General features: G+C 33.2%; 1 protein-coding gene across 8 annotated transcripts in view; it reads right to left on the bottom strand.

Moving 5' to 3' along the window:
- The window catches only part of VTI1A (vesicle transport through interaction with t-SNAREs 1A), a 443239-nt gene that overhangs the window by 369429 nt on the left and 54234 nt on the right, over nucleotides 1-19576 (bottom strand). For 6 of the 8 annotated variants that reach the window (XM_081268185.1, XM_081268187.1, XM_081268182.1 and 3 more), the window contains exons 4-5: nucleotides 8302-8379; nucleotides 1936-1956 (exon numbers count right to left, since the gene is read on the bottom strand). In XM_081268185.1, the coding sequence (XP_081124311.1) occupies nucleotides 1936-1956; nucleotides 8302-8379 (99 nt within the window). The remainder of the gene's footprint in view (nucleotides 1-1935; nucleotides 1957-8301; nucleotides 8380-19576) is intronic. The other 2 variants (XM_081268189.1, XM_081268183.1) reach the window with 1 other exon arrangement.

Here is a 19576-nt window from a genome sequence, read left to right as displayed (position 1 = left end):
ACAAGGGAGGGATAGGGCATACTTTGCTTCCAAACACAACAAAACATCATATTTTGTAGCAGATGGGTGCCTGTCTTCTTAGCATAGGTGCAAGTAAGAAATCTGGGATAACATTCACTGTACTATTAGAATCCCGACTGGGAGACAATCACTTCTGAGCAAACCATATGCCAATTTAGTGTCATCACCATAGTCTAAGTCTATAAATGCCAGTGCTACATCCATATCAAAGAATTTGTAGAATAATATTTCAGAATACATTATGCTATTACTTGAACAATCTAATTCTTCTGATTATAATTTTATTACAGAATACAGTTTTTGAAACATGAACTCTATACCATGGCTGATGAAACTGCTGCTGCAGGGACAACAAAAGAAGCCACTAACAATAATATATTTTAAGAGAAATGCAGAGTTGATGTTTTTAGCTTTAGGAATTAAGAACTCCAAATGCACAGCATTCGAGCTTAACAGAAATAAATCCTCTCTCAAAAATGCTGCTTGTAATAAGACACAAGATTTTATTAATCATATTCATTGCTTAAATTTGGGGGCAAGAGCTTTGTGTAGATTCTTCATATGGAGGTTTTCAAGTCTATTGGTAGTTCTGTTATCATTTGAAAATTCAGATTCTTTACTTAAACATGAGAATATGCAAATATATACAAATAGATATGCTATCTTGCAGGAAAATAATAATCTTCTATATAATAGTTAATTATATTCCTTTACTAGATAATCTCCTTTCTTGCAGAAAAGATAAAAAAAAAAAAGCAAGAAAGTTGGTGAGTGTGAGGGTGTAGTTTGGGGCATATTTCCCCCCTTCAGTTTATATATCATCATTACTTTTACTAAGAAAGGACAACATTAAGGCAATTTAAATCAGAAGAGCTATTGAAAACTAGTATCTACAAAATTCCAAGTTAATGTTTGCATCACCCAGAGAATGATGATCTACAAATATAAAGAATTTCTGGGAAAACCTCAATCAATACAGTCAATCTAAACTTGAAAATAATTCAAAGTACACTGATTATTATAAGGAATTAGGCAATTTCTAAATGGCAAAATGGTCCATTATTTTATGTCTTGATACAAAAATAACAAAATTCAATCTAATTAAATAAAAAATATAACTACCTTTGAAAAAGAATACCAGAGCATATTTGATATGTTTGGCATAACTGAAAAACAAAAACACCAAGAAATAAACAGAATCATTCAGCATTCCTCATTGATATAAGGATAAAATTATTAACATTGCTGCAAATATCTGCTAGTCCACAAAATAATTTGGGGCTGCATTATGAAACCAACTTACAGAAAAATGAGAACTCATTTGGGTACTATTTCCTATAAAAAGGAAAGTGTTTAACAATGACGTGAGCTCCGACTAGTCTTAGGTATCTATGTATACGGACAAGTAGGGCATTTATAACATGTGTGTTTCCCCAACAGGATAATAGATTCATGGTGTCTTATTTTGAACCTAAAAATTTGGGGTGAGGGAAAGAGATTATGTAAGAACAAAGTTTCAGTAAAGTAAATTAGAATATCAGGAAAAAAATAAATCATATTAACTTCTCTGAGAAGTTAATAAAGAAAGCAAACTTGAAGTTGGAGCCTAAAATAAAATTATACTTGGTGCAAATATATTCCTTTATTATTCTTCCTTTTTTTGGCCTTTAAAATATTAACTTTTCCCCAATGTCAACAATGAACTATGATTTTTGTAATAAGCATGATTAGGATATAGTAGATTTTTAGAAGATAGTTAGAAGAGAAGAGTTTTGGACAACGAAATCAATAATGTTGCTATGTATAGATTGCCCAAGAAAAATGAATACAAAGATCTACTTCAGATTTAGAAAATCAATTTTATAAGGAAAAGTAGAATTTAAGAAAAAAAAAGGGAAGCTAGAAAGTACTTACCTCTTCACGTAATTTTATCAACTGCAACATGAATGCACAAAAAAAAGATAAAAAGGAAAGAAATGGCAGGAAAGAAAGATCAGTTGTGTGACAGGGTACAGAATTAACATTGACAATTTATCTGTTTACATGTTTAGCATTTAAAAATCACAGACAAACACATTAAAAGAACCTAAACATAGACTACATGCAGAGTTTTTTGAACGAATAAAGATCACTTTCTCACACTGTCACATTAAACAAAGAGAATAGTGTGAAATTCTCTTTTAAAGCACATCTAAGACACCATCATGAAATAAAGGGGAACGACTTCATAGAAGTCTATATTATAAAGAAAGAAAACAAGTTTACTGTTCCTCTCTTCTAAGAATGTACCACTGAAGAGGTTTTGTATATACAAGTTTTCAGGATGTTTCTGTATTTGGAATCTTGACAACTGATTTCAGATTTACCAACAAATGAAAATGATTAATAGTTCATGCTTTGGTTCTAGTAAGGACCTAAAACAACAAACTATGATGTGAATATCATATGTGAACCCACTCTAGTAATAGGATTGTATTTAGAGGTAAAATTATTTTAATTCAGAATAAAGTATGCCAGTATGGATAATACTTATTTAGGACATACATCAGAAAATATTCCACTATCCTAGAACTATTGTATGTATCAGTCAATTTTTAGAATTTCACTTTGCTTAAGAGACTACTGCAATCAAATGGCATGTTTTCATTTTAATTCTTTCTTTCTTTTTTTTCCAATTCTTTTCATCTTGTAAACTGGGCTAAAGTAATGAACTCTCTAACTTCATTTGTAAATGTGGCTTCATTTGTAATGTATTCTGTTTCACTAAAGTATAATAAAAAAAAAATACCCTTCACTTGTTAGAAAATTCTCCTGTGACAACATTTTAATTCTCCTATATAGAACATTTTTCTATCACTTTAAACATAACAGATAAAATTTTACTTAACTTTTTAAAAGCTTGAAAAAAATATAATTACATGACTGCCTCATTCTGTGTGTGTGTGTTGCTACTCTAAACCACAATATCACTGTATAGTTGAGATGACAACCACAGTTTCTGAAATGAACAGAAACTGATACCTATGTTGTTACAGACTATAAACCACATTCTAGGTCTGAAATTTGCATCCTCAGCAATTCAGGTCTATAACTGATAATTTTTAAACATCTAAATATCTGTAACATCTGTTATAACACTTGACATATGCAGGCCAATAAATTAAACTATTGCTTTGGGAGAAACGTGCTATGAATTGCTCACTATAAGTCTCTTAGTCCAAAAGTATCATGTTTACTATAGCCTGGAATTCTCAATGCTTAATGCTGTTTTTGTCTAGAAATCCAGGCAGGCAACATACATTCCAGCTTATTCTGTTATTTTATTTGTTATAGAAAAAGTATTTCAAGTACTAAAGAATGAAATTTCAAAATTGTTATAACACTTTATAAAGAGGGTAAACAATTTACTGTGTAATATCTTACTGTGCATTCAATAAAAATGAAAATTTACTATCATACTTTCAAAATAGACAAGAAGTTGTCATTATTTTTAAATACACTCATTCTCTCAGCAGCTATCCACTGTGTACCAGTAAAGCATCTCATCATCTCACATGGAAAGTTAAAATTCTTCCACAGAAGAAGGGAAATTTTAAACTAAGACACCTGGCCTATCACATATTGGAATCTTTTTCTTTGCTACTTGAACATCATGGGAGAAAAAGGCAAACATTAATTCTCAGAAAGGGACGATCTGGGAATTGATCACACAGCCCTCTTTTCTTTCTGGGGACACCATTCTTCAGTTGACTATGATACTTAAAGGGCCAAAGTTTAAAACTACTCCTCAGCAATAGAGATCATTTGGGGCATGCCACCCTGCCATAATCAATGAGTGTTTAAAAATGCTACCCATTTGTTTTTTCAATAGGTTCCAAACAAAAAACGTTCTATCTTGTTTGTGCTGCATGGCTGCATTCAAGCTCCACACCGGATTTGTAGCTAAGCTAGGTAATGGGAAGTTTTTTTTTTTTTTAAATCTTTTTTTTCAGTTAGGCCGAGAGTTATGCATTCAAGTAAACAAAAGATGGTCTATTTTTGAAAATTAACAACGAACGCACAGACTAGAGTGTAAGTACTGATTTCGTATTTTATCGAGCTACTAGCTCCATCATAGGCGACATGAAAGTGTGTAATACCGCAATGTTGAGTTATGATAATCAATCTTTTTGAAACAAAGATTTTTTTTTCCCTCCAATGCAGAATTTGATACAAGAGGTAATCTGTTCCTTTGTGGGCTGAAAAAATCTGGTTTACGCTGGTTTGAACCAGTGGAATCTCTTGTGGTTAAGCCTTCTGCAGTGACTAAAATCAAACCTGCACTGCAGAGCATGCGAGGGTTCATGCGCGCGCGCCTCTGTGTGTGAGGTGCGTCACGTGACCTCCAGAACTACCGAATTTTTTTTTAAAGCTGATAACACGACTGCCGTCTCTGTCCGCATACAGATAACGAATAAATGCTGAACTCTATTAAACGCCCTTTACACATTATCATGGGTCGAACACACAATTTTCTGAACTTATGATGACAGTCTATTTATTTTGCTATAAACCCTCAGCACGTAACGAACAGATTTGTGCCTGGTAATGATCTGCTCTGCCAGGGCTATATGAAATGATACCGACCTTCTTTAGATCTTGGGAATTAAATTGACCGACTTCACCCCCTGGTCTGTAGCTGAAGTTTGACACACTTTATGCACAGCAAGTCCAAATCGGAACTTAAGAGAACCTTGTATTTAAAAATTAAGCAATCATTATCTGCTAAATATTGCTTTACCACAAAAATTTCCTCATGTTTAGAGCTGTCCTACTCTTTATATATTTTTGAATCTTCTGCTTCGGATTTACTCAGAATTATCAATCAATATAATTTTGCATACGGTAACTGTGAGACTACTAAGTTCAAAACTAGAACTTACACGTTTTATTTGCCCCATTATCACACTCCACTATGAAAGGCTTTATGGTTTCATTCTATAAATTGTTTTTTGTCCTTTTTTTGGGACAGATTCTTATGAAAGGAAATCAAGTTAAGAAGTATTTAAGGTGTCTCTCTAAACGTAGCATCACTACATTCAAGAACTCAACTCTCAGGGAAAACAAATGTTGTTATGTTAGATGGCAAATAGGATATTTTAAAAAGACAGAATGATAATGCTTATGACAGAAGCCCTTGGAAAGCTGAGAACCCAACAACACTTCAATTCTGTTCCTTTCTTATAAACCAGAAGAGCTATATTTGATTGAATGAAATAAGTGTAGATCAGAAATGAACTGATATGAGCAATTAATCTGGAAATAGTGAAAGTGTGCATTGTCTGAGGAACTTTAAAGATACATTTGAAAATTTCTGAAATGTTGGCATTTCCAATAATGGCAGAAATGTTTATTATATACTTAAGAGTAAATTAACATAATTTATAGTTAATTGGAAGGTTATAATTATATGCTTAAACAGTCAGGGTCTAGGTGCCTAAAACCCTGCATTACAAATAGCCCGAATGAGAAATGATAGCTTCTGCATTCATATTAGTCCAAATCTTTACAAAGAACTCACTATGTAGGCAGTATGTGTATGATGCATTGAAAATAACTAGTCAGTATTTCTTTAACCTATTTGCAATCATTGCTATTGCTTCTTATTATATTTTCTTATGTATATATTTTTAAATGACAGATATAACCTAATTTCAATAAACAAACCCTTTTTTTGATACTTTTGTTCCATTTTGTTTTTCTCTAAATTTTACTGTATATTGAAAGTTTATCATAAATACTTGAACAAGAAGTTCTGAAAATCAATTTATCAACAATTAAAAGTAAACTTATTTCTAAACAGAAACTATTTTCTTACATAAATTATTGGTAATCTCTCCTAGAAAAAAAGCTATCTTCGTAGTTTCTGAGCTACAAAATTAATATAAAGAACCAATTTAAAATATTTTTTCTTCAGGAAAAAAGCCTCTATTGTGATTATTCAGCCTAAATAAAAACTGGCAAATAGGATATTTTAAAAAGACAGAATGATAATGCTTAAGACGAAGAATAAAGGAAAGAATAAAGTTATTTTCAAGCGACCATACCTAGTAAATGATGTGCTTTACTTTCAGAGATTTTAATTCCTATATTATAACAAAGAGCCACAAAACAAAATTGAATGACTTTATCACATGGAAATTTTCCTACAGTTGCCTCCCCAAAGTGTGGTCTCTTTGAACTTTCAAGCCTCATTCAAATCTTAAACTTGAAAGTTCACATAAATAATAATCTATCAGTTATATATCCTCATGATTATAACTTATCATACTCTATTTATTAAAGTGACAGCTCCTTACAACTAAACTCCAGGTTCTCCAAGCACTTTTAGAATTTGTAAGTTTGATTTATACAAGTCCAGGGGAAATCTCTGCATAATCACTTTAAGGTGACAGAAATTTAATTTGCAAAATCCAGAAAAACATTAACTCAAATGTATTTTTGTGGAATATTTTTCTTTAGGCATAAAAATCATACTTATATGTATGCAAGGCAAATATTTTAGGCACATAAAATGTCCATTAGGAGAAGTGAACATGCTTAAAAAAAGGGATTCCTGTCACAGAACTACAACATTCATTACAATGAAGGAATCTGAGCTAGACAGAAACACCCCTTCCTTTCTATTTCCTCTACTTTAGGCAGTAGTTTCAAATGAGGGAAAGATCTATAGCTTTTTAAAGAACTGACATGGGAACTATGCGTTCACTTTTTTTTTGCAAAAAAAGATAATGCTTTTTTGCAGTAGGTAGGAGGAAAGTTACCATTCATTCATTCAAGAAGTATGAGCAATCTAAATCTCACTTTTAAAAAAAGAAGAAAATATTTTTCTCTCATCCTCACATTATTTAATCTATTATGAGTAAAACCCCTTCATCACATCACCCTTTTATGTTTGATGTGCTATTTTTTCCTTTAGCTATTCTCACATTTCAATCAGGGAAGCTGAAATCCCAAGTCAAATCTGAATGTGTTTACATGTCAAACTCAAATAGTGGAGGAGTTGAGAACTTCACCAAAACAAACATCATCAGCTCAGTGATTCCTCTCCTGTTTTTCTGGTTTTGTATGTGTGTGTGTGCACGTGCGTGCACAGAGGTGGGGGTGGGGTTTTCCTCACAAAGCAACATCCCTGTTTACAATATTAACATTACAGTAGCTAGGAATATAGTATCAGCATATATGGTGATATTGTATCAGCAAATATAATCTATTTGAAATGGTAAATACAGTTATGCACTTTTTATAATGTGTATTGATATGTTGTTTAACTATCTTATTAAAATTTCAGTTTCTCCAGTGAATGATTTATGTTCAGTTTTATTCAGGCAGAGTAGAGATCTTTATCATACTTTCCAAAATAACATTAATAAACACATTCAAGTCTTGCTTGTGAAGTTTCCTGTCATCATTCAGTCTCTAAATCATCTTTACATTCTTTAAATCATCTCTATACTCAAGTTTTGAAACATTTTTAAAAAGTCACACATTATCAATGTAAAATTATGAAGTCTGTAGTATTAACTCAAAGAAAGAAGTAGGACATTAATTAGACTCATGACACTAGAATGTGATCCAATGAGAACTGACAGCCCAAGTTGTAAGGCCCTTTTAAGAAGAAACTATCTTACTTTTTGTCTACACAGATCTTAAACTGCAAAAAAAGACTTATCCTATTATTATTATTATTATTACTATTATTTGACAGAAGCAAGATAATATTACCATTATCTGGGTATCCAAGTTGGCACTGGTACTTAAAATTTGCATTTTGGTGAATGTATTTTTAAGAAGCTACACAATAGGAGACTGAGCTGCGCTGTTGAATTTTGAAAGCTTACTTTCATTTGTTTTGCTGCAAGTGTTGATTTAATTATACTGCATTATTATCAAAGCTGTATTATGTACTTTTTTATTCCTTTTACATGTGTTTGAGGTGAAGACCTTGGCTTTGTCTGCAAACAGTGTGTTTCAAGTTATTCCTTAAGTACTAAATAATAAAGAAAAGAGAAGAAAAGATTTTTTTAAAAGATAGCAGACAGTGATCACAAGGTAAAGGGTTAAATGTAAGATCTCCAAGAAACATTTTGAAGTTGATTAAGACTCCAGCTTTGCATTAAACAGTATCGCTTCCACATGAGTTGCTGCTAATACTGTTAAGGAGCAGCTTGAGAGCCCAGTGTGCCTGTGACCTCCTTCACCCTCCAGCCACCCACCGGGCCTTCCTGATTAGCATTCTACCTGGTTCTCTGAGGAATTCCCATCATCCCCTAGGAGCTCATTCCGTACTTCGTCACTGTAGGCGATCCGTGACCTTTTCTATAAAACAAAACAAAAAGGGAAAGAGGAGAGGAACGTTAGAAAGTAAAGGCTTCGAAGCGTTATGGTATCAAGGCTGATCATCTCAAACCTCGAGAGCCCCCTAATGGAAACCTATCTATTGGCGAAAATCTGCAAACCAAAGTTGCCTAAAGTTCCTGAACTTGAGTAATTTAATGTAAATAAGAAGTTTTTAAAAATGTCAATAATGAAAGAAAACTGCATTGTGCACATATTCTATTAATATTCATAAATGGGTTAGAACTTGTATATCATTCTGTACATCAACATTCAAATAAGACTACTAAACTGAAAGAAATGGAGCTAAATAGCTGAATATTTATAAACCTTAGATTGCAATTTAAAAAAACTGTATATTGTAGCAGGAAATAGACTGTATAATTTAGAGCTTTTAAAATTCTAATTCTAGGATAATCATTATATCTCAAATTTTACTCTGGAATCCCTGGCCTCACACATCTATATTTCTTTCTTTATTGTGATGCTACTAACCAGAAAGAGAAGGATTTTAAAACTTATCCCCTATCCAAATAATAATTTAAATATCTCCAACTTCTCTATAAATTATGGCCTAATGAAAAGGAGTATGTGTGTGTGTGTGTGTACACAGCCTATGTCTGTCTGGTAAAGCAAATTAAAATTTTCAATCCCAGTAAATAAAGGCTAGTAAGCTATGAGTCAGCCTTTCACAATCCCAGTAATAAAGACAAGTGGGCTGAGTCAATGTTTCATGCACTGAAACTTTGTTTTACAAGAAATCTACCTGCACTTGTAAAGTTGGAGGGGCATGTCTGCAAACAATTAATGAATTATCTATACAATTTGGAAAAGGTAAATGACTCTGAAAATTAGTTGTGAAACTGTATATGGTCCTCAGTTCCTACAGCATCTTCACTATTTCAGACCCAAATTCAGATTTACAAGTTACTTTGTAAGCTTTTCTGCTTCTGAACTAAACAAAAATGATCAGTTAGAAAACAGAGTCATCTCTTTCTCACTTGAATCTACACTTTGAGACATAAATTTCTTACCTGTTCAATTGTGGTCTGAAAAAGCATTGTAGTTGAAAAGGACTATCCATAATCCATGAGCAGAAGTCAACAATAAGATTTCCATTACATTTTTAGACTAGTGAATAAGTAACACTGCTTGGCCACATAGAGATCATAACACCATAGACATGAAATCATATCATACTGGAATTTAAAAGGACCTTAGACAAGAACAACCAAAGGATTTTTTCTCAATTTTTCCAAGAATGGCACATAAGAGAGAATTTAGTTCATTACATACTATTTAAGACTGGGGGCTTACAGTTCTAGCAGAGCACAATTAAAAAAGGCTCAGTGGAGTATAAATAAAATAAAAAACCTACAACCTTCCTTTTTAGGGAAAAAAAGTTTCATGGAGTTCTAATAGTATGGTCATGATCAAACTAGGATTAGAATTTAGGAGGCCTGTTTAAAAAAAAAAAAATTGCTCCCTATTCTATTACCCTATGGAAAGACACAGGGGAAAAAACAGCACAAGAATTGCAAAACGTTTCAGTATAAAGGAGATGGTGGCATCCCCTTCCTGCCCCAAGTCTCTGCTCCAAGACTATCACAAACATACACCTTTGCACTCACAATAAATATGTAAGGAGGTAAACAAAACTACCACAATATTGTGGGGAGGACAAATTAGAGAAGTTGCCATTAGCCTGAGATCAATAAAGACAACTATATCAGATCTCCTGAAAATTAGGAGTGCCCCAACTCATTCATCTATGAACAAACCTGACATTTTTATCACCACAAGCAGCATATATTAAGGTTGTGTCTCTTATTGTATTTACTGAAATTACTATTAATTAGTTATTTCTATTGACTTTATGCAGAATTGCATTTTAAAATGCTAAGTTACAAGGACAATCTACTTCATGGCTTTAATACACCATTTAGACCAAGCTAAAGCTTTCTTTTGCCCATTTGGAGATCTCCAGTATAGTAGTTTCAAACTAGCTAAGCAAAAGTATTTTATGGCATTAAAGGGAATGAGAACCTTTAAACAGGCTGTGGTATCAGAGCTGCCTTTTTAATTATTCATTTCATCACTATGGGGGACTAAAACATTCCACAGTATGCAAGAATATCATATGGAGATTGTTTTTGTTTTTTCCTTTTTTCAACAAAATACCAACAAATTGGCATAGATTGTTCAATTACATTATACCTTTTTTTGATTTAATATACTAAAAAAGAGGAAGAAAATTACAAGTGTGTATCCCTTAAATATCTAATCTTGTTTTGGTTAGATTGTACTGCAGAATGTACTGCTTTTGAAAACCAGCAATTAAGAGCATGCATGCTTAGCAAGAGGAGACCTAAGGATTATCTGCAGTTGAGGGGTGGTCCCTATCAATGTCATTCTTTATCACTGGGATGGTAAAAACTGGTCATTTGGATGGATGGCTTTTCTAGATGCAATTAAGCAAATGATAGCTGAGTTTAACAAAGTATTCTCAGACAGGATTGACTTTTCTTAAAGAAAAGACAACTCACTTCAAATATCAAAAATAGTTCTACCCCTTGGAAATGGCACAGAAATGCTAAAATAGAACTCTTTTCACTTGAGTTTTGTCTTATAAAAAATAAAATAAATCATGACTTTGTTTTATTAATAATTATATTTGAATGCCCAACATTGGTTATTTTCTTATATTTTCTAACGGTTTAAAATTTTCAGTAAACAGATTGATTGTATGTAATCAGACATAATTTAGCCTGCAAGACCATAACTAAACTAATTGAAAAAAAAAAGGCAAAATTCCTCTGAATGACAGACTGCTTATTTTAGGAATAATTTTCCTTCAAAACATCAATAAGTTCTGCTACCTTTTATGGAATTAAAAAAAAAACCCTCATGCTACACTTCTGAGTATCTAAATAATATTTTAATTTAGAGGATTCAAAGTTAATGAAACTGAAATCTCTGTTGTATCTTGATAAACATAACTAAAATATTTTTACTTCATTATCAACAGTATAAAATCTGTACTTTAGCCAAATGCAAGCATGAGAATTTGAGCTGGAAATGTCACATATTCAACTACAGTTTGAAGGAACCCAATTCATAATGCATTTTATAAATAGTTAATGACTTCTATACATAAGCTAACCAGGCAAATCAAGAAATTGTCAACATTTTTAGTCTTAGTTGTCAGTTCCCACTGTCTACTGGTGCTTTATATGTGGCTCTGGAAAAGACAGAAGCTCTATGCAGTTTGTAATCTACTTCAGTTTCTGGTCTATACCATAAGGGTGAAAAAGCTTCAACTGCCAAATCTCTCTCTCTCTCTCTCTCTCTCTCTCTCTCTCTCTCTCTCTCTCTCTCTCACACACACACACACACACAGGTGTGCACACACAAACAGTATTAAATACTAGAATATTTAGGTTTTACTTGTATGCTTATGTAAAGCTTATTCTTTCTGACTTACATGGTGGACTAGATACAGTTGGTTAGAAAATCTACAGATCATATGTGGACAAAACTATGAAAAATTAACCACTGATTGTGACCTAACTCTAAGAAGTTAGATGCACAGTTTCAATGACTATTTTAAACCCATGACAAAATCGAGTCTGTGGTTATAAAAGCAAGAATTTCAGATTCAAAGAGATTGTCAGTTTTTCACCTCATATATGAATAGGATTTTTGCATACCGATTGGCTGATTTTCTTAAAGTCAAGTTCAAATAGATACACTTTTCAGGTCTGTCTGGAAATTTGGCTTGAAATAATCTATCTACTTGACCCAAGCCTTAACATTTCCCAATTGAGCTGAATGTGTTCATGGACAGGCACTGCTAAATTAGAGACAAAATGAATTAACTTAGCTTAAACTAATTAAAACTTGTGACCTGTGGTCCTGTCTCTTGTATGATTCTGTATGTGAAACTGGGTATATATAACCAGAATGAGGATTCTAAAGCCCACCACAAGCAAAAACATAACAATGAAGTTGGTTTATTACTAAAGCTAAAGCGTATATGAGAATTTAATTTCCACGGCATGCACATGGCAAAGCAATTGCTTAAATTGCCTCACCTGGGAATTTAATACAATGTTATCATCACACCAGCCACATTGTAAATAGATTTATAATGCTTTCCATGTGCTGTTCTCTGTTGCATATGAATTAAGTAATGATCTGGTATTACAATAAAATCAGCTAGTTCCCACACCTGGCAGACAGGATATTTCACTAAATTAATACCCATACAGCCACATCACAAGGCATGGGAAAGGAAAGCATCTCGGAGGCATTTGACTTGAGTTTTACCTGGGAAGTGAATACTCCCTGGCCATGTACAATGTCACTGCACTGACTGGGCTGCTCAAGACAATCTGTTTCTAACATCTGCATCACAGAATTAAGACTTTCTCATTCCCATTCAATTTTAGCCTAGTTTCCTTCATTCAGGACTTTAATTACTAATCAGGGACCCGCAATATTCACAAACACCAAGAATGCCCTTTATTCTAATCTATGTGCTGCAGACAGCCAAATAATTGATACAAAGTGCAGTTCGTTTTTGGTAAGTAATGAAAGAACAGTTTGTCCTACTTCCCAATCAAATTGGTCTATCGAAGAAATGGTTAATAGATTTCTCTGTAGTTCTAAAACAAATTACACAGTCTGGCCAGACTTTCCCATTGCTTCTACCATGTTTTTCAGTCCCCATATATTTAATAATGCCCAAGGTTACCAGGTGATACATCTATTAAAAACTGCTATGCTTTCATAGCCAAAGAATTTAACTGCTCCTGTTATAATTAACACTTTGGGATAACTACAGAATATGGTGAAATTATATTTATTAGCTAGTCATATAATTTCTGGCATTCATTTCTTACCTAATTTTATCTGGTTCTAATTAAATAATATCATAGCACTATAAGACCCAGATGGCATTTTCAAAATGTATCTATCATTGGCACCAAGTATTCCATTTTTAATCTCAAAATGACTTACCAATTCAGACAAGAAACTTACATTTTGGAGAAAAATAAATAAAAAGGAATTTATGAATTCTTGCTCATCACAGTACTCCTTGTACTCTATGAAGTTCTAGCAAAAAGGAATTTAAGTCTAAAATTATAATGCTATATCACTTAAGTAAAGGAAAAGTAAACTTTTAGGTAAATGTTTGATGCCTAGAAGTTGTTACAATGAAAAAACATAAGGCACTGAATGGAAAGAATAGAACAGAGATAACATTTCAGTATGTGATCTTGGTCAAATTGAGATTTTTGAATATCAGTTTCCCTGTCTCTAGAATAGTGGCTAATACTTATTTCCTAGAGTTGTTGTGAGAATGTAAATATTATGAACAAATATAAACCTATCCTATAAATTTGGCTATTAATCTTACAAATCATGCTCATCTTAATATTAATTGATAATATTGAATATATATGGATAAGAATATAAGTGCATCCTTCTTAAAAAATGATTTGCCAATATATACCAAGAATAGCTTTTAAAAAGTCCATGTTATTTATTATTTAACCCAGTAATTCTGTAAAATTGTGTCTGTCCAATTCCTTATTTTATGGTGCTGCAATTTTTGGATGGTTTCCAATAGTAAAAACTTCATTGCATTTCTTTAATGTTATCAGAGAAAGTGAGTTCCAATATGTTTCTTCTAAGTAATCATTCCACTAAACATGGCTTGCTCTTACTCTAGAAAGACTGTTTAGAATTAAAGGTCAAGTCCATTTGCTGGGAAGTGCACATGCCACATGTCATCAATACTGTAACATTAATAAAGGAAAATATACTTTCTATCTATCATAAGTCTGTGGCCCATGGACCATACCCAAGCCACCTGAGAGAAAATACTAACATGCCCTGCTGCCAAGCTACCACCAGAGTTGCAAAAACAGGCTAACATGAGAATACGAAATAATCCATTGTTGTATGTTGTACAAGAAAAAGAGACTTGACATTTAAAAAAAAAAGTTTTTCCTTATCATAAGCACTGTCATTTATTATTTTTGTTTGTATTTTCAAACACATTTGACATTTTTGAAATGGATATTTATTTTTTGGCTGTAAATAATGAGATAAATCATACCATACTGCCTCTTAATTATTTTAAAAATTTAATTACATATCATATGTGAATATTTATATACATATGATGAGGTTATATGTGTGGACACGCATAGGGACTTTCACAGACCCATATGCAATCCATATGGAAAAAGAACTCCATTTATGTTGCACAGTGCTAGAACAGACTTTTATTTAGACTAGGAACTCTGACCACATTGCTGCTATATCATTTAATGATTTACAAAACAGAGAGCCAGAAAATCAGGTAACTGCACTTCTTCATTTCCTCTCCCTGAATTTCTAAATTTTAGCCTGAAGTTTAAGTTTAGCATTAGTGTTTCAAAATGCATCATAAGTTAGCTAGTATCATGGCCCCATCTGTCTGCATGTGCTTGTAGTTTATGACTTTTGACACTGCTATTGAACAGTGTGTCTGTGTCTTAAATCATGTTAGTTTGTCAATCAGCAATTAAGTTACTTCATTCAGAAAATCAGCTCATGATAGAATGCCCAGATGTTGTTGTTAGCATCTGGAATAGTGAAAGTATGCTATGGAAGAAATCTAATTCTTTAAAGTCTTGCTGAATGTAAAATAAAATAACTCTACAGACTCTACTTGAAATAATCAAAATGTTTACTATTTTGTTTGTTAATGATATATAAATGTCCTATATACTTCCACTGTAAAAATAATACTCTGATAAATGAATGAATGCTATGTACCAGATGCTTGATTTGTATTTTAAAATTACTGAACTGGAATATATCAATTAATATAATTAATTCACATAATTCTACTTTCCCTATATAACTGCCTACTACTGGGAAGGAAAAGTGATAATTCACTGAAAAATCTGTGCATAGCCATAATTTCGAGAACAGATCCTGAGGATTCTGTAACTGACACTGAGGTATCACACGAGTCATCACCTAGATCATGCTACAGATTCACAGATGAAGGGTTCTAAACCAGATGAGTGATCTACTACCTGAGGCCATAGGGTGAGGGAAGAACAAGGACACAACCCCCTTCACAATTCTGTGTTCTTCACTTGACTATACACCAAGACAGGCTGGAGTGGTCCTACCTTCATTTTGCAAAGCCAAGGTTGACTGTGCCATTCACCCAGTTCTGTGAATGCATCAGCTACAAAGTTGTTTAGCTTGTTTTGTTTCTGATCATCCTCCTTCAATAATAATAACAACAGCAGCAGGAATAATAAACCTTTACTTATACATTATTTTTCAACATTGGAATACTGACTACAATAAATTTTAGAATTCAAGGATGGCAAATGCTTAGGTAAAATGTTTTATTTGATAGAATAAAACGTCTGATTTCAGAGAGTGAGTCATAACCACACCTATGGGTGTTAGATGGTTTTCAAGATTAATCTTCAAAGGCTGCACTATAAAGCAACAATAATCTACCTACATGGCTTAGAGAAGAGCCACACAGATTATTAAGAAGGGTTAAGAATTTCCTGCTTACCCATTGTATCTGCTGACTCTCTGTATGGTTAACTTAAAATTCTATACTGGAACCAGCCATCTCATAGGCAAACAATTTTTACAGCTTTATTTACCCCTGAGACTTACTTTTGGACCCATGTTGTGACAGATTAAAAATAATTAAGTAGTATACTATGCTACAGTGAGGTTTTAGTGTTCATAATTCAGAGATGTAAGATGTCTTCTAATGCTTTATGGATACAGCCAGTAAAGCTGTAATGCTTAGGCAATAGGAACAAACCATTTTAGCCCAAATTTTCAGTGAAAACATTTTGAAGGTTACTTTTATAACAGAGTGATCCAAAATAAAAATATAATAAACTAAGTATAAATATTAATACCAGATTCATAAATACATAAACATGTTCATCCTAAAAGATTCTCCATTTTGAAATGGAAAAAAAAATCCTGCCTAGCCAGAGGCTTTACTTTATCAATTAAATGTTCTTTCTTCTGCACCTTTAACATTTCAGTCCCTATTTGTTCTTTCATTCAACTTTATAAACATTTCTAAGTGTATCAACCTCTTCATCCTTTACTTCTTAGCGGCTGTTTTTTTTTTTTTTTAAATAAATTAATTAGGTTTTTGTTTCTTTGTTTTGGCACTGGGGCTTGAACCCAGAGGTGCTTTACCACTGAGCTACATCCCCAACCCTTTTTTTGTTTGTTTGTTTTGAGACAGGATCTCCCTAAGTTGCCCAGGCTGGCCTTAAACTCCAGATCCTCTGAGTTGCTGAGATTACCAGTGTGCATCTTAGCCCATCTTAGCCAAGCTTCTTAAAAGAGTATTTTACATCACTAACTCCACCTATCATGTTCCAGTCACTTGTCAACTTATTACAAACTGCCTACTCTCCTATTGCTCTTTAGGTCTCCCCAGGATCATCAATGATTTCCTAGTTGTCAAAATCACTGACCACATTTTTTTAAATTAACTTTTTATGATAGTTACAGATTTATATAAAAGTTGCAATGATAGTAAAGAGTTCTCATATAACCCACACCCAGTTTATCATAATTAGTGAATTAATCATTAATTATTGTACATTATTATTATTATTAAGTCCATCATTTTCTTAGATTTCCTTAGTTTTTAACTAAGGTTCTTCTTCTGTCCTAGGATCCCATCCAAGATTTTTCAATATATTTACTAGTCATGTCTCCTTATGCTGCTCTAGGCTTGTGATGGTTTTCTCAGACTTTCTTGCTTTTGATGACCTTGACAATTTTGAGGAGCAGTGATTAGGTATTTTGTAGACTACCCCTCAATTGGGATTTGTCTGATGTTTTTCTCAAAACCAGACTGGAGTTCAGTGTTTTTCAAAGGAAGACCACAGAGGTGAAAAGCCATTTTTATCACATGATATTAAGGTTACATATTATCACCACTACTTATGTTGACCTTGGTCACTTGGCTGAGGTGGTGTTTGTCAGATCTCTCTACTGTAAAGCTCTTTTCCTCTTCTGTACTGTACTTTGTGTGGTTCACATTTAAGGAGTAGGAGTTATGATCCATCTCCTTGAGGGCAGAGTATCTACACAAACCATTTGATACTCTTATGCATGGGAAGTTGTCTACTGATCATTATTCAATTATTTATTCATATCAATATGGATATATGGATGTTGATTTTATACTTTGGATTTATAATCTAATATTATTTCATTAATTTTGTTGCTTAAATTGTGTCAACTTTGGCTTTAATGATCACATTTAGTCCTTTTCTTCAACTTATCTCTCCATATCATCTGACATTACCACTCACTTTCAGTGCCACCCTCCTATGGAATTTCCTCCTACCTCTGGTCTTGCCTCAGTCTCTTCAGTGTAACTATTCTCTTAGTTTTCCCAGAAATGCTTATATTCCCTAGGTATCCATTCTTGGTCCTCTTCTTGCTCATCTGAAAGATATCATCTATTCTCATCATTCTAACTAGCACTTAGAAGCTGGAATATTCTACCCACAAATCCAATTCCTATGGGCATCTTAGCCTAAAGGTATCTCAGACTTAACATAGACAACAAGGTATTATCTTGCTTCTATTTAATATTCCTCCTCTGTCTTTCTCTAATTTGAGGGATGGTATTACCATGCACATGTTCTCCTTAGACAAAAACCTAAAAAGTATCCAGCTCTCTCCTTGGGTAAAGTTCTTCAATCAATCAGCAGATTTTACCATTATTTTTCGGAATATCTACATGTAGGCCCTTGGCCATATTTCTAAGATGTTTGTTATCTTATGCATTAGTCCAATTCTTTTCTCATAACTGTGGTTACCACACATTTGTCCTTCTTTTTATATGTGAATTATACTTGGGAAGCACTTCTGCAAAAAGACTAACATGTTTTAAAGCAGAGGTAAATCAATAGGTATAAAGACTCAACTCCTTCAGCTCTATCTCCAGCAGAGTATCAAACCTATGAAAGAATCATCGCCTAAAGATATAACTTATTTTAGAATGGGAATGTTAAAATAGAAAGTACATGCATTCAACAAAAGCCAATATACTATGGGAAAATGCTAAGCAACAGAACCCTCTCCAACTTTATATGTCAATACCACATTTCTCTTTAATTTAAAATATAGGCATATTTCATATCAGCTATTTTATTGTTCTCATATGTTAGATATCTCTATTTTTTATTATGCAGAAGCTAAAAGACCACCATTTCAAACGAGATGATGTGCATGCATATTTCTTCTTTTCTGATCTGTGGACCTGAGGAATATGGATTACCTCTGTTATCTGCACGAAGAAGCTGTGCTACAAGCCTGGAATTCAGTTTGCTTTTATCTCTGAGACCCCAAATTGTACTGTTAGGCAACAGAGGGCACTTATCTAGATTGAACTGTCATACGAATAGATTTTTGTCAGCCATTCAATTTGTATCGGGGAACATGCCAACAAAAACAAAACCCAGCAATTTAAAACAACAAACCTATCCTCTACTGACAGGAGCAAATTGGTGTATTTCAAATGAATAAGAATTACTATAGATTGTATATCCTGCATGTGGGTGCTTCAGAAAGAAAAATCCTCTTGGAACTAATATTGTCTAGTTTTCCTGGCAATCACATAACATTGAACAAGCACACAGTGAGCTAAAAACTAATAAATACAAAGAAGAAACAATGACAAATAGAAGTTAAAAGTTACATGGACAACGAGGCTATCTAATAAAGTTCCAGGTCAAAATTAAGTGGCTATGTGGAAAAAGTTAGCGCGTGTTGTACTTTTGTTTGCTCTCTGGCCCATGTAAGCCTTCCAGCAAGACAGGGAGTATGTCTGCCCACAATGAGTAGTGACATCATTCTCCCTGGACCTTACTGACTCTGTCTTCAATACCCGAAAAACACAAACAAAAACTTTAGTGAACTGACCTCATCAGAGCAACACTACACCTCACACTATTTGAAGAACTATTCAGAGTAGATCTATTCAAAGTTGCTATTAATCTTAAATATCACCAATGTTAATAAATGAATAAAAATATGGCAATAAAACTCTTTACAGGGCTGGGGATGTGGCTCAAGCGGTAGCGCGCTCGTCTGGCAT

The sequence above is a fragment of the Spermophilus citellus genome (assembly GCF_964194105.1).
Source record: "Spermophilus citellus genome assembly, chromosome: 15".
In the NCBI taxonomy this organism is placed as follows: domain Eukaryota; kingdom Metazoa; phylum Chordata; class Mammalia; order Rodentia; family Sciuridae; genus Spermophilus; species Spermophilus citellus.
This window is presented reverse-complemented; position numbering and strand designations above follow the sequence as displayed.